The following is a 15,630-nucleotide window of genomic DNA, read 5'->3' as shown; positions in this document are numbered from 1 at the left end:
CAAGAAAACAAGCAGTATAATACAGACAAGGGCCAAGTCTAGGTACAATCTGTGTTTTCTGAATTTAGAGTGTGTAAAGTCTTTTATATTTAATGGATTTGTCCAAATACTGCATTTCCTCTTTTAAGAAAAAACTCTGGGGTCAAGTTTAATAAGGCTCCAGAAACTGTGTGCCACTGAAAAAAAAAAAAAATTTCCCTGATTTCACACTTATCTTTGAAGAGAAGTCACTCACCCCTAAGATGAAGCAGAAGCCCTGATGATGGTGGCAGATTTATTCACCACATGTGATACCAAGCATACAGTGAGCAGCAAAGGTTAAGACAATTGTTTATAATTAATCCAGTTATCACAGCTTAAAAAGTTACTGCTGATTTGGATGTCCTCATGCCTGACAACTTTCATTTTTTGACTGAGGCAACTGCAAAGGTAGCATATTAACTTTTACCCGTTTTCATTACATTAAACATTTATAAACAAATACAAACACATTTCACAAGTAATCTCATGACTATGTTTTGAATAAAATTATTACGATGCCCCTCATTTAATGTTTTCAAGCAATTATTTGCAAATACGTTATCAGCTGAAAGCCACAAACATTTACACAGTGCTGCTAGGTGTTCTGGTGGCAAATTCAATCCTTTTGTGCCAAGCAGTCCAAGAAAAATCATGACTTTTTTCCTGTAGTGATTTTATGTAAAGATTTTATGAGGCTATGAAAGGAATAGCAGGAAGTCTGGACATTTTTCTCCTTACCCATAAGCTGCTTCTGTGCATACTTCAGAAGAGCTGAGTTATCAGCATGACTGGGTGTTGCATAGGGGTCAGCCTCTGCCTCTGCAGAGTCAGCTGTATGCACTGGAAGTGTCTCTAAACATGCATGAGAAATTGCTGTGTATGGACCAGAGAGTAAAACTGAGGCTGAGCTTGCATTAAAACCATTCACAGTAATGACAAGCTCTTTGCTTTTCCCGAACGAGCTATCCCTGCTGCATGGCCCGTACAGAGAGGAGACGCAGTTCAAGGACTGACAAAATATACCTTTTTTTAAAACATTTAATCTCTTTTTATTTGTTTGTCCTGATGGTTTGCTACAGGCAAAGGAGGTATTCAGAAATGGAACTGCATGATACAAACACAGGCAGCAAACTAAGCTGGCGGCATGAAAGGTGTATCTGAGAACACAGAGTTGACAGAGTCAGAGTCGGATTTTGTTCGAGTAGTTTTTAAAATGCTCTCTGTAATGACACTGTCATTGGGGAACAGTTTTACTTTCCCATTCTGACTCTGTTTTGGTTCGTGCACGGGTTCCAGGAAAACCACCCGTTTACCAGTGCTGGCCTTCTTCTCGTCGGCTGGCAGCTCCTGCGGCAGTGCGGAATTCAGTATGGACGGGTGGGCACTGCTTTGGTTCAGCTTCCTCTTCCTCTTTTTTGCCTTACATTGACACGGGCAGGGGGTCAGATAGAGATACAGCAGCACTAAAATAATACTGGCCACACAGGCAGCAAGGGTGGTAAAAGCTGTATTAAATGCTTCATGAGCGTGGGACCTGTTCGCTGTGAAATTGCTAACATTTATTCTGACCTCTACGGTTTCATTTAATAGTCTTTTCTTATTTATTGCAATGCAGGAATACAGCCCTGAGTTCTCTAGCTGGGCATCTGTTATCTCCAGGCTGCCATTAGGAAACACCTTGAAGTTATCGGTGTCCCTGTCTGGCTCCAGCAATCTATTGTCTGGGCTAACCCATACAAACTGCGTCCCCATATCGCTGATTCTGCTGTCACAGTGTACTACCAGTCTGTCACCAACCTGGGCATCATGAATAAACCCAAAGGCTTGGAAAGAGCTGTTGATGGTACTTTCAGAGCAATTCATACCGCTGTCGTGCAGTAAAGGCAGTGTATTATGATCTCTTGGGTCTGACTGCAACAAACAGCTGTACTCATTTTTGAAGTCCACGACTGAGCTGAAATGCCTTTGATACCAGAAGACTAGCATGGAGTACAGGACACAGTCACAATAGAATGGGTTGCCATGAAGATAAATTCCACTAAGTTGTTTGGCTGGCACTGAACTCAGGCGCTGAACAGGCATCGTCTGGATGTGATTAAAGGAAATGTCCAGCAACACAAGGTCTGTCAGTTTATGTTTTCCAACATATAAGTCCAGTGGGAAATGCGAGACCAAGTTGTAGCTTAGGTACAGTTTCTGTAATTTGTACAATCCTCCAAAGGCTAAGGACTCGATCTGTGTTATTTGATTGTTGTACAGCAGGAGAACTTCCAACTCCTTTAGCTCCTGAAACACAGGGCTGCCCAGCGTTTTCAGGCTGTTGGATGACAAGTCCAGATACTTCAGATTTGGAGTTGTGGAAAAGCTTCCAGTGCTAATGCTGCTAATGCTATTATGATTGACTATTAAAGTGTTCAGTTTCTCAGACAGCACTGGGACCCATTCAGGCTCCAAAATCCCAATTCTGTTATAACTCAGATCCAGCCTTTTCATATATTTATAAAGATTTCCTGGCACTCGAGTGAGGTTCTTATTAGTGCAGCTGATGATATCACTGGCACAGATGCAGGCTGCTGGACACATCCCTGGGGCACTGCCACAAACACTCACAGTGAACACCAAGAGGCATACGAGTCCTCTGCAGCTCGCTCTAACAACTCCAAGTCGAGTAGGAAGTGTCCACCAGTTTAAAGACATTGTCACTGTCTTTTAGCTGTCTCCCAGTGCTCCTTGCCACAGATGACTTGTGCAGTTAGCTTTGCACTCGTTGCTGTCAAAAGAGGGATACACAGGTACAGCATGTTAACATTTACCATTCACACCCTGCATGATTTCTTATGGCTTTTGAAAAATACACGGAATTAATCCTTAGGGTTTCATACAATTCATGGTATAATCTAGTTCTAAGGTGATGTAAACTTAACATCGTTGTTTTATGTAAACATGAAATTCTGCATTCGTGTGTCAATGTATACACTTTAGATACAGTATTTTTTGTCTTCAAAAAGAATGCAACTATTCTTCAGTCTTCAACAAAGTAATGCAATTTCTGACAGTTCATTTAAAAAAATATTGGAAATGTTCCTCTGTGGAGCATGACTTGGCAACGGCAACCCCTACCTGTTTCCAAACCAACAGAGATAGAATTCCCAGAAGAAAGAAAAAGCCTCATCCTAAAATGTTTTTTTTCTTGTCAAGTGGGAAGCAGTTATAACATGCTTTTCTTTATAATCAGAAAATGTCACACATTTTCAAGCAAAGAATTTTCTCAGCCTTTCTAGCTTTAAATGTCATATGAATTTCTTTCCTTTCTTTTCTTTTAATTTAGTAACCTATGGTTCAGGTAGCAACAGCCTATTTTGAAAGTTATTAAAGTTGTTCAATAACAATATTTGGCATTCTGCTTCTTTTACCTTTGCCAGTATAAGTAATGAGGAAGAAATCTATGAAGTCCTTACCTCAGGCATAAGTTTTGGGACCATTCAGTAAGGATGAGTCAGCTCTTTCTCAAAACATAGTAAAGAAAAAATTATTTTGCTCGTATGTAGATATAAAAACCCCAACCATACTATTTTCAGAGTATTTCAGAGAATATTTTACAGTCAGTATTGTTTGAAACAGGGATGTAAGATTTGGCACAGTAGAGATTCTGTGCTAAGGGATATGCTTTTTACCATCTTCTGAGAAAATGTAGACATACATAGCAGAGGAATAAACATTTCTGTTGATTCTTGCTCTCCCTGGTACCTGTTTAGAGTTTTCCAGTAAATTCACAGGTGAGCTCATCTGCATTGATTATTGTCACCCCTTCAAACTTCATATGTGGTATTCAGCCCCCACGTTATTATCCTCAAACTCATTTCTCCAGTCTCACCCACATGTTGGAGCAGCATCTGAGCAGGGCAAACCCTGCAATGTCTGCTCTGCACTGCTGATAGTGGCTGTGGCCAGGAGCCTGTGGACAGTGGGATGAGGAAAAAGAAGCAGCTTCAGATGGAAAGGAGGAAAATAAAAGAAGAATATTCTCTGATGATGCAAGATGGATGAAGAAAAGATGAGTTTGAGGGCAAAAAAATTTAAATCAAGACCTACACGGTGGAGGGCAGCAGGCTAGAGAGGTAGTGAAAGAAGGGGAGAGAAAGAAAGGTAAGAGAAACATAGGGAAGGAAAAGCAAAACCAGGGGAGGTGGGTGCTAATGGAGCATCATCACTGTCACTAAAGAAACTGAGGAGGAGGTAGTCTGGGGATGCAGAAGTCAGTTAAGGCATATGAGACTGGAAAAGCAGATGAGAAGGGTGTAAAGGGAAAGAAGAGGTCTAAGCAGAAGACAAACAAGAGTTTCAGGAGGTAAAACTTAGAGCACATCTCTCCAGGGAATTTACATCTGCTACTTAAGAACTTAAGACTACCGATGCAATTAATTAATATATGCAAAAAGCAAAAAATTTCACTCCTCCTCAGTTCTTTATTCCCCTCTTCTGTAACCCTCTGCCAATCTGTCAGGCTGCTGTCTTCAGCTGACAAATCTACTCCTAAGTCAAGTGGCAGAAGATGTGCTATGAAACTAAAGAGCTGAATTATCTAATGACCCACTAAAAGAAGAAATATGAAGGCAGCATGGGAGAATGGGACTTTTCACAAGAACTTATATATGTATTGGCTTTGTTTGCATTCCAAAAAAAAAAAAAAAAAAGGAAAAAACATTAAGAGAATTGCAAGACTGCCAAGTCAACTGTTCAAAACTGAAGTGTCAGAATTACATTTTTCTTTCTATTTCAGATTTTATATACAGTCCTTGGTTACAGGATTGTTCAATGTTCCCCCAAACCTTTCCTGACACTGTGGAGGAAGAACAGGGAAAAGAATGGGTGATTACATCAAGAGCTTGATAAATCCTTATCCCTGAGAACTGCAGCTGCCCTAGCCTTTGCCACAAAATTCCTGAGATCAGGCAAACTATGTGAACTGGTGACTACTACAAAATAATGAACATATTATAGCCACCAGCTTGGCACTTATAAAATAAGGAACCTCTGCATGTTAAATTTGGGAAGGACTGATCTGAGAAATGCTGAGATGAGGGTCAAAATGCTGTGACTCTGTCTGGCACTTCTGATTGCACAGGGATACCTTGTTTATACAAGGGATACACTAACATGGTTTTAGCTATAGAAATATTGTAAAAATAAATTGATTGGTTTGAATTAAAGTTTAATACCAGGATTCATAAACTCTTCTAGGCTCTTACATCCTGAACCTTCTAACTGCATGGGGTTTTCAATGGAAAGTTAGGAATTCAAAGCAGTATTTTTCAATCAGTCCTAAGCTCCTTACTTGTTTTTGCTAGTTAGGTAGTCTACAGCAACAATTAATAGATACAAGTTCTTGAAGAGGGTGAAGCATTAGAGAAACTGCCATCAAAAATAATTATGTACCACAGTGTGAATTTGTATGGTATACAGACATAAGGAACAATGCAAAAACCCTGGCAGATGAAAAAGGTATTTAGTAATTGCTCATTTAGTTAGTCTACTGCATGAAACAAGGTATCTGAAATCTACATTACCATAAAACCGTGCACCTGAAGACTGGATTATAAAGCACCCACAAAACAGGAGATGAACAGCTGCTGCAAAGGTTGCCTTTCCCACTAACGTGTGAATGCCTGATTCTGCAGGCTATGCAGCCTAATTTTTAATGTAACTGCACTTGCAACAAGTGAATGGCACTTAAAAAAAATCATTTCCCATGCTGAAAACAACTGTGATCCTGGAGATACTCTGAATGGGATGTACTGGATCAATGCTCAGGTTTGTAAGGGTTACCAAATTTAATACACTAGGTAACCTTGCATGTTTGCTTCTGTCCATGCCTACAATTATCTCATCAGAGACTCCAAGCTAGTCTGCAACCAAATCCCATGGGAAGACACAGATCAGTCACTGGTGCACATCAGCATAATACCTTTCAGTTCTAAGGAGTAAAAACAGTTTGCAAGGTCTAAAAACTGGATTGTTAATTTTCAAAGCTCACTGGAGTAGCAAAATGAAAACTGTTCCAGATAACTTAACTTGTCGGTGTGGGCAAATCCAAATTACAGAAATCCTAAACATACCACAGAACACACAAGAATATTTAGAGAGTACTCTGATGAGCAGTTCCTTTCCATGCCCAACACACAGTGTAGTGCCTACATTCCCAACAGGTTCTTTGCTCTTTTGGAGAGAAGGACTTTGAGCTGCACCCTGCTCTTCAACCTGTGTTCCCCATATCTACTGCACAAACTACCCAGGATGCTCTGCAAAGCCAAGAATGTTCAACATAAATATTTATACGGTATGTGATCATTTGAACTTACTCAAAATGTCTGCATAAACATTTCTGGGTTGTAATGTGTTAAGTGGCAAGAAGAACAAAGCCAGCAACAAGCCCTATATTAAAAAATCTGGCATTTTGTTTCATCCCAGGAGCACTACTTCAGGTCTTAGAGAAGACTTTATTTTACAAATTTCAATATTGCGTATTTTCTCAAGAGAGATATTGTTATTGAATACTATTAGCTAATGTGTGCCAACAGACTTTGGCCAAGCACCTCACCAATATTTCTGAATGAGCTGGGTAGATACCTTTTCTGATTTATAGTAAAGTGAAGGACATGGTTGGGAGTTTTGTTCTTGAATTCTGTTCAAAGAAATAATTCTTTTGTGATGTTAAAATGCAATATTTTAAGTTCAGTGCCAAAACCACATTACTCCCTGAGATTATTTATCTGAACAGTAATGGTGCACATGCTTCTCAACTCTTCAAGAAGAAAGGTGGGACATATCCTGCTATCATAAGGAAAATCCTCTGTGGTCAGAAACAGCAAAATTGACTACAACCAATCACATTCAAGAGAAGCTAAGGATTCAGTTCTTGTTTTGAACTTTTTAATGTGTTTGTTCCTGTCTTTTGTTTATTTCTGAGGGGGTTGTTTGTTGTTTTGTTTTTAAAAGTAAAGAGCACTCAGACCTAGGAAAAGGGGGCTGCTGGGCAACATACACTCTCAACATCAGTTATCACCTGAAGATCAACTAATGTCCTAAATACTCCTTTCTCCTTCTTCTGGGCTCTCTCTCTCACTAATGTGACATTAGTAATATCTACAGCAGTTTTCTTATCCTCTGTAAGTACCTTCAGGCTTATTGCTGTTTCTCCAATGGAATCTGTATCTCTGTTCATTTGAGACCTTGCTAAAAATCCTTATGTAGCACATCTCTTAATTTAAGAGTGAATTGGACTGGAGTTCACAATTCACTGGAATGATATTTTGCAAACACTACTCTTAGTTCTTTCACTGTTAAAAAAAATTGGATTGGTAGATGTTATTCTTACTGTAAAGCATTTTCCAGTACATTGGTGATGCAAACAGTCCACATCTGGCTGGTACTTTCTGCACAGTGAAAATGCAAGTATTTGCACACAATCCTGCTGCCTGCTGTACTACTGCAGGAATAGTGCTGAGCCTCTAGAGAGATCAAGCACTTGAAAACATTAAAGACCTCTGTTGATCCTCCAGAAGGTTCACACCATTTCTACATGCCCTACCTCCTTCCCCTGCACCACATCTCCTGTGATTGTCTTCTCTTGAGGCTTGCTCCAATCTCAGCAGCCCACAAAACAATAATACAATCTCTGCACCTCTCACTGACTTCTGATGTTCACACAGGTGCTCTCCCCTATATCAGTTTACATATCAGATGAATTAGGGCTGTACTAGTCCTAACAATACATGAAATAAATGTAAAAAAAAATGATGGCTTGGGTGTTTGTTTTCTCACAGCTCTATTTTTTTTTCTGGCATGACATTTGACAAAGGTTCCTCATGAACTCAGAAGTCAAAGTGGTTTTTAGAATGGGGTTTTATTAAATGATAACAACAACATTATACAAGTATAATTATTCATGCTTTTAGTCCCAACTTTATGAATCCTGTCCAAGTACATGATAAAGCCATTAATTACATACAGACTAATGGCACCGTATGCAATTAGTATTTTTAAAAGTTACATTTTTAAGGAAGGTCTGCATAAACTCGCATTCCTTGTGTGTGTGTGATACTGTCAGAGGAAATATTCGGCCACCTCGCCTCAGTCTCCAGGCTCTACTCTGCCTTTATCACTCCTGAGTGGAAAAGGCACTCTGCATCAAATCTTCCTGACAGCTGTGCTCAGCATCTCTGACTCAACAGACACAGATTACCCAAACATCGTAATCCATGAGATTTAGTGACATGATGGATTGAACAGCAAAGACTGTTGGTGAGCTACATCTGGGAGGCGTCTTGATACACTGGACTAAATCCCTGAGCCGGGCTACACTGTGCTTGCTGCAGGACCTAACAGTGATGAAAAAAACAGCTTTACATCATATTTGCAGCAAGCTGATCCTGAGATCAGCCAGGCAAATGGAGTGCTCCCTCCAGCCAGCATCTGGCTAGACCTCAATCGTGCTGAATTAGAGATTAATTTGTCCAAGTAACCTTAGCCAGATAAAATTATCATCTCCCACTAATCCCTCACTAAAGACTGAATTTCCTTGAAGAGATATTTTTTCTTAAAACACGGTAACTCGATTGTCTTAAAGAAAACTGAGACACAGAAGAACAACTGGGTGATGCACAACAGAGCCTCAGTTGGACTAATCAACAGTCTCTTTACAGCAGTACCAGCTATGTAAGTCAACATCTCTGCACCTCTTATCCCTCTGACAGGGTACAAGGGAAATACACATCAATGAAACAACAAATTCATCCCTTTTGCCATGCTACTTTGTAAATCAAGCTGCAACCAAGCTTCAACCTTGCAAATTACTTCAGTTGCTAAGGAGATCAGCAAATAATTAAGAAAAAATGCAATGATAAGTGGCAGTGCCTATTACAGTGTCAGCAACCAGTCTCCAAGCAATGTCAGATCTTACGAAAGTTTAGTTGCCCAGCGAAGGATCCTCACCGCCTCCAAAAAATTATCTGAGGGCTAAACTTCACAGAAACCCCCTTGCATACGATTTGGGGGGAGTCTCCTGCCAATCTCACGGCGGGGACTGTCCGCTGCAGCCCCAGATTCCTACCGGGAGTCGGCGGAGGGCAAAGTTTCGGAGAGCCCAGCCACCGAAGAGGCTAAAGCGGCATCGGACCGGGGCACCCACAACCATTCCGAGGGGTCTCTGCCCGGCTTCCCCGGGCAGGCGCGGCCGCTGCCGCCGTTCCGTGGCGGAGGCAGGCACCGGCTCTCCCCGCCCGCGGCCCCTCTCAGCCCCGAGTCCAGCCCCTCCGGACCCTGTCCCCGCCATCCCGCCTACCGGGGGGATGTCTGCTCCGCCACCCCGCCGGGCAGCGTTACCTGGAGCTTCCGATGGCCGCCTCATGTCCGGGGAGCGCGATGCCGGCCCCGCCGCCGCCTGCAGCCCCTGCCCCGCATGCCGCGCTCCGCCGGGCTCCGGGGGAAGTTGCGGGACGCGGGAGCGCGGCAGCGGCTCCGCTGCGCTCCCCCGCGGACGCAGGCAGCGCTCGCCCGCTGCCCCCGGGAACGGAGCTGAGGCCCGGAGCTCGGCACCGGCGGAGCGGGGAAGGCGGGAGACTCCCAGCCACAGCGGCGACACAGCGGGTTTTATCCCCTCCTGCCTACGCCCTCCCGCTCTCCCCAGCCGCGCAGCACCCGGCCCGACTCCGCGCCGCTCGCCCCGACGCCCTCCCGGCAGCTTCGGCGGCAGCGGGACGGAGCCGTCGGTGCCCGGGGGAGGGAGGAGCGCCCCGGTGCCCCCGCCCCGCCCGGGGCCGCCCCGCTCCGCCCCGCTCCGCCGCCCGCCCGCAGCGGGGGCAGAGAGCCGGGGAAGCCCCGGCCTCGGGGGCTGCTCGATAGAAATGCACCGAAACTGAGCCCCGCACGGCCCGCCCGCAGCGGGGGCAGAGCGCCCGGGAAGCCCCGGCCTCGGGGGCTGCTCGATAGAAATGCACCGAAACTCCCCCCGTGCGGAGATGGAACCGGGTGCTCCTAAGGCGCGGGTAAATGTAAAAGGCATTGTGCTAGCGCTTAGAAATCCTCCTCCCTTTCATTAAATGGTCTAACCCCACGGAAGGTCCGTGTTAAACTAGGCTTTGATCAGAGCAGAGGAGTCTATCAAATGATAAAAGGAGTTATCTAAAATTAATTGCCATGTAGGGGGATTCTCTTGACCGTGGAATCTGTGGGAGAACTGCTGCAAATCAAATTGAGAAGTGTGACCAGGTCATGAAGAGGCAAAGCTGAAGCTGAAAGTCAAAGAACACGTTTACTTCTGTTTCATACCGATTTTAACCTCCCCCGGCCAAGTTTCTCACGACATCTCCATCATAATTTAGAGTACCCTACATTTAGAGACTGAAACTGAACATGGGCTACTTTAGCAAATAACAGACATTGTAAATTTACTGTCATTCAGACATACAGTTTATAGACCAGTTCTCAAATGGGCTTGCATATTAAAGCAGCTGCAAATCACACTTTTCTTTTAAGGGCACATAGCAAAGTGGTTTTTAATATGAGGGTTTGTGGCTATATATAAAGCTAAAAGGCTCCTTGTCCTAGAATTCATCCTGCAGGCAAAATAAAATTCTTTACTATGATTCAAGATACATGTTAAAGATTTGATTCAATATAGATCAAAGCCTGGTGAGATATAGGTGATACAGCTATTGATTTAAAAGACTTTTGGAGCACTACCTTATCATAAAAATTCAGCTTTTTATTAATAGTTCTTATTTTGTGCTGAATTTCTATGCAGTTAGGCTATACAGCACTGAAGTAATTTTAATCTTGAGGTTATTGATTAAACACTGGTTTGTTTCAGACTCTCCATTGGAATATTCATTTGTTTAAAGAAGTATGTTGTCTTCATTTATACTAAACCATTAAACTTTCCTGATGACCTTGATACCACAAAATACTGGGTGAAATTTAAGTTGGTCACATTACCAATACAGTCTGAGGAAGAGGGTAATCACTTTTGTAGTCTTCCTTCCCCTGTTTTCAAAAGTGAAAATGTTGAGCCTGAATTCTTCCTAAAGACTTACAGAATGAAAATTCCTTATGTGTCACCATATGGAGCAGCTGTCCATTTGTGAGTTTTGTGCACCCTTTGATTGAGGTAGACTGGTTTTAAAATACAAAGGATTTTTATTGCAGCTTGTTCATACCTCAGTAAGTGTGGAGGACTGGTAGGTGCAAAGTGACAGTACTGCTTGTAGCTAAGTTATTTAGATTCCAGCCATGAGACCTGGACATAGGAATAATTGCTCTGGGGAAGGGACGATCCAGATCAAAGTTAAGTCCAATACTTAAGGCAATTAGGATTTTGATTTTCAATTTTGTTTTTCTCATTAATGCTGGGATATGCTTTTTATATTGGAGATCTCAGGGCCCAAATGCTCAAAAACTTCATGGGAGTTGTGATCATCCTTTCATGGGTTGCTCAGCTTACAGAGAGAGGCCATCTGCCCATAAGCAGACGTAGCAGAGAAATCATGATCAAGGGGTGCACTGAACAGTCTGAAAGGAGTTCAGAACCACAGGATTCTTGTAAGTCTGGAAAGAGCTGGTTGTAAGCCCAGCAATTCTTCGTTCCCACTGCCTGCTGACAAATTTGAACATGGCATGATGCAATCTAATTTTTTGTGCTATTTCACAACATAAAGGTGCTTTTGTCACTAGTTACATACTAAATTAAAAGGAATATTGCTTTTTAAAATATAATTTGGATGAGAACAACTGGTATTTGTCTTTCCTCTACCAAATAGCACTGATGTGAAAACAGTATCTCTCCAAAATCTTTGTTGATCAAACATGGGCTTGTTGATCAAGCTGTGTGAAGCTGAGAGTACATTAATTAGGATGTGAAACTTCTCTTTTGATGATCTGTACAAATGTAAGGTTTCTGGCATCACCAATAGAGATTCTTATTGCAGAGAATTGCTGATAGCTGTCTGCTCCTTCCATTCCTTTAGGAGTGTGCCTGTGTTTCCCTGTCCCTGCACTGCACTGTCTGTTAGAGCTGGAAGTTTTCAGTGCTTGTTTTCACATCCTGTGAAGTGCCAGACAGACTGATGGGGCTTGATAAGGTCTTTTAATAACAATATTTACCATGTGATCTTGAAAATCCCCACAAATACAGAAATGCCTCTAGTATCTTCAATATTGTTTCTTTATTAAAACCACAAATTTATTACAGTTATATAAATTGATCATTAAAATACTTTTTCAAAAGCCATTTGGCTACAGGGAGTTTACAATACCTTCATGAACAAGCAGTGTAACTTCTGGGCTAGAGATTAACTAGGACCGGGGTACTGAAAGAAAGGAATATCTTCCTCCTTTACTCTTACACTCTCCTTCTGGAAAGAGCATGATTTTTCTGCCATAGTGCTCAGGCAGGAATAAGGATTTCCAGCCTCCAGTTCTCCAGTTTAATTCCTGGCTACATACATTATAGCCATTGGATATCACACAGTAATAAGGGTCAGAGAGTCTTTTTTTTTTTTTTTTTTTTTTTTTTTTTTTTTTTTGTGATTCCCCTCTCTCCATCCTGAATTAATTCTCTTCCAGTGAAAGTCCAGTCTGGGGGTTAGGGTACTTCAGTGAGTTGAAAGAAGTGGCCTGCAGTCCCTCTGCATGAACTCTGAGCCCCCAGAAGAAGACAGGGATGCAAGTTGCACAAGGACTTAAACACAGATTTGTGAGTACCTGAAGGGAGTCCGTTTCCTCCAGCTGGCACAAATATTTTCAGTAAAGTCCACACCAAACAGCTGGACAACAGCTAGGGGGCCAACCCTTTAGCAGCAAACACGTGGGCCATGGATCCTGTCTGGACTTCACTGTGAGACACAAGCACACTGCTTGGTCCTGTCAAGGCTCTAACACTTTTGGCATGCCCTGGAGCAGAACATGTCCTCTGCCCAGTCTGTGTGACTCTAGGAATGCTGCAATGCCTCATGCATGATGGAGAAAACAAAAAAACAAAAAAGGCCAGTCTGGCAGGAATGACTGTGGCAGACAGGTGTTTTAAGGCCCTTATCAGATGATAAGAGAAAACTGTCACTTGAAAGTTGCACTTGCTCTTAGAATAGTTTATTGAGTCTGGCTGAGATGGAGTTCATTTTCCCCACAGCAGCCCTCACAGTGCTGGTCTTTGCTTTGGTAACCAGAAACGGGTTGATAACACACCAGTGCTTTGGCTACAGCTGAGCAGTGCTGGCCCAGCATCAGCCCTGTCTCTCAGCATCTCCCCACTCCATGAGCAGGCTGGAGATGGGCAAGATCCTGGGAGGGGACAGACTAGGCCAACTGACTCAACTGAAGGGATATTCCATACCATATGGTGTCAGCTCAGGTGTAAAAGCTAATAAAAGGAGGAGGAAGGGGGGAATTTCATTATTTACAGTGTTTGCTTTCCTGAGCAATGGCTGCATGTGCTGCAACGCTGCTTCCTGGGCAGTGGCCTGACATTGCTTGCTGGTTGGAAGTAGAGGATAAAATTATTGTTTTTCTTCTCTTTGTTCATGTGCATGTGAACTTTCACTTTTGTTTTAGTAAATTGCCTTATATCAGTCTATGAGTTGCTTTCAATCTTATTTTCTTACCCTGTTCAGTTGGGAAGGGGGAGTGATCGAGCGGCATGGTGAGTACCTGGCATCCAGACAAGGTGAAGCCACCAAAAATGATGATGATAAAGCAGACATCATGGTAGGAGTCTGTCACAGACCATGACATCAGGATGAAGAGCTGAATGAACTATTCTCTAAGCAGCTGGCTGACACTTCACAGTCATCAGCCCTTGTTCTTCTGGGAGACTTTAACCTGCCTGATGTCTGCAGGAAACTCAACACAGTGGAGAGAAGGCAGTCTAGGAAATTCCTGGAGTGTTTGGAAGGAAAATTCCTGACTTAGGTCACCACAACCCCCTGTAATGCTACATCCTGGGACAGAGTGACTGGAAAGTGGCCCAGTGGAAAAGGACCTGGGGGTGCTGGTAACAGTGGCTGAACATGAACCACTGTGTGCCCTGGTGGCCAAGAGGACCAATGGTATCCTGGCTTGCAGCAGAAATAGTGTGGCTAGCAGGACCAGGGCAGTGATTGGCCCCTCTAAACTTGGCATTGGTGAGGCCACACCTCAAATCCTGTGTCCAGGTTTGAGCCCCTCCCTTCAAGAATAACATTGAGGTGCTGGAGTGAGTCCAGAGAAGGGCAATGAGGCTGGTGAGGGGTCTAGAGAGTAAATTATATGAGGGCTGGCTGAGGGAAATGGGGTTGTTTAGCATGGAAAAAAGGAGTCTCGGGGGAGATCTTATCACTCTGTATAACCACATGAAAGGAGGTTGTGGCCAGGTGGGGGCTCGTCTCTCCCACCAGGCAGCCAGTGTCAGGATGAGAGGACATGGCCTCAAGCTGCCCCAGGGGAGCCTCAGGCTGGACATAAGGAATAATTTCTTCCCTGAAAGAATGGTTAAACATCACCCAGGAAGGGAGTGGAGTGGCCAACCTTAGAAGTGTTCAAGAAACTGGAGATGGCACTCAGTGCTGTAGTTAAGTTGTCACGGCGGTGTTGGGTGAAAGGTTGGACTCAATGATTTTTGAGGTCTTTTCCAACCTTAATTATTCCATGATTCCTTTTGGCTCTGCTTTCCAACTAATTTGAAGCTGAGAACAGCTGAGACCCTGAGAACAACTCTTCTGTTCTACCAGGACACTACTCACCAGGCTGCTCAGTCTCCAAGGAATCAGACTCTTTTCTTCTTTTCTCTTCTTCATCTTCTTTTTTTTTTTTTTCCTGCTGAAAAGCTCCTTTTTTACTCCCACATGGCATGAATGTTATTTATTATACTAAGGACAAAGAAAATTAGTTTTAGACCAGTGTGGGGATGTGAGAAGATTGCACTCAATCCACACCTGCACAAGTGATTCCTCACTCTCCATACTTAGGCATTCAGAACTGACTTTTCTTCCTGGCACTTAGACATATTTTGTTATTCCCTGTTTTCACTTTCATAGCTCTTCAGATCTAGGGGGGATGTTTGAAGACATTACCTGTCCACCAGGGTCGTCTTTTCTCATTCTATCCTCAGAATTGTGATCAGCTGGTAAGTACTGTTGAAGAGGGAGTAAGAATGGCTAATGTTAGGTTGAGCTTCTCATTAGGAGTGTGTATATTTCAGAATAAAATCTTTATACTACTTTTATTTGTTGATTTAGTCCTGACTTCTGGCCCTTTCTACATTCAAAATACTGGTTCCTCAGTTTGGCAGATTTGCTGTTACTTGCAGTCCTCCCTGATGTCTTTGTTTTTTCAAGGATTTCATGAGACCAAAGATGGTAAAAATATCATCAGATACATCTTAAATATCTCTGTTTATCAAATTGATTTACTTTACTTGCTGTGTGCTGGCACCATGAAGCTTGTGTATAACTTACTGAACATGCAGTTTATGTCCTGGATAATTTCTAAAACATTCAAAGAGCTTAAACTGAGATAGTCTCCATCCAAAGGTGTGTTTCATACATTGAATTAAAAAAATAAATGAATATTCTGAGATGATTT

The 15,630-nt window shown here is 42.8% G+C and overlaps 1 protein-coding gene across 1 annotated transcript; it reads right to left on the bottom strand.

Moving 5' to 3' along the window:
- Positions 1–203: 203 nt before the first annotated feature.
- AMIGO2 (adhesion molecule with Ig like domain 2) lies at positions 204–9,548 on the bottom strand. The gene is made up of 2 exons (XM_058023667.1): positions 9,403–9,548; positions 204–2,791 (listed from the first exon to the last, which is right to left on the bottom strand). Exon 2 carries the CDS (start codon positions 2,716–2,718, stop codon positions 1,153–1,155), a length of 1,566 nt encoding a protein of 521 aa, XP_057879650.1. The 5' UTR covers positions 2,719–2,791; positions 9,403–9,548; the 3' UTR covers positions 204–1,152.
- Positions 9,549–15,630: the final 6,082 nt, after the last annotated feature.

Source organism: Melospiza georgiana, chromosome 4 (assembly GCF_028018845.1).
Source record: "Melospiza georgiana isolate bMelGeo1 chromosome 4, bMelGeo1.pri, whole genome shotgun sequence".
NCBI classification, from domain to species: Eukaryota; Metazoa; Chordata; class Aves; order Passeriformes; family Passerellidae; genus Melospiza; species Melospiza georgiana.
This window is presented reverse-complemented; position numbering and strand designations above follow the sequence as displayed.

Coding starts and splice junctions, on each gene's coding strand:
- AMIGO2 (XM_058023667.1), bottom strand. CDS start 2,718: ATGTCTTTAAACTGGTGGACACTTCCTACTCGACTTGGAGTTGTTAGA.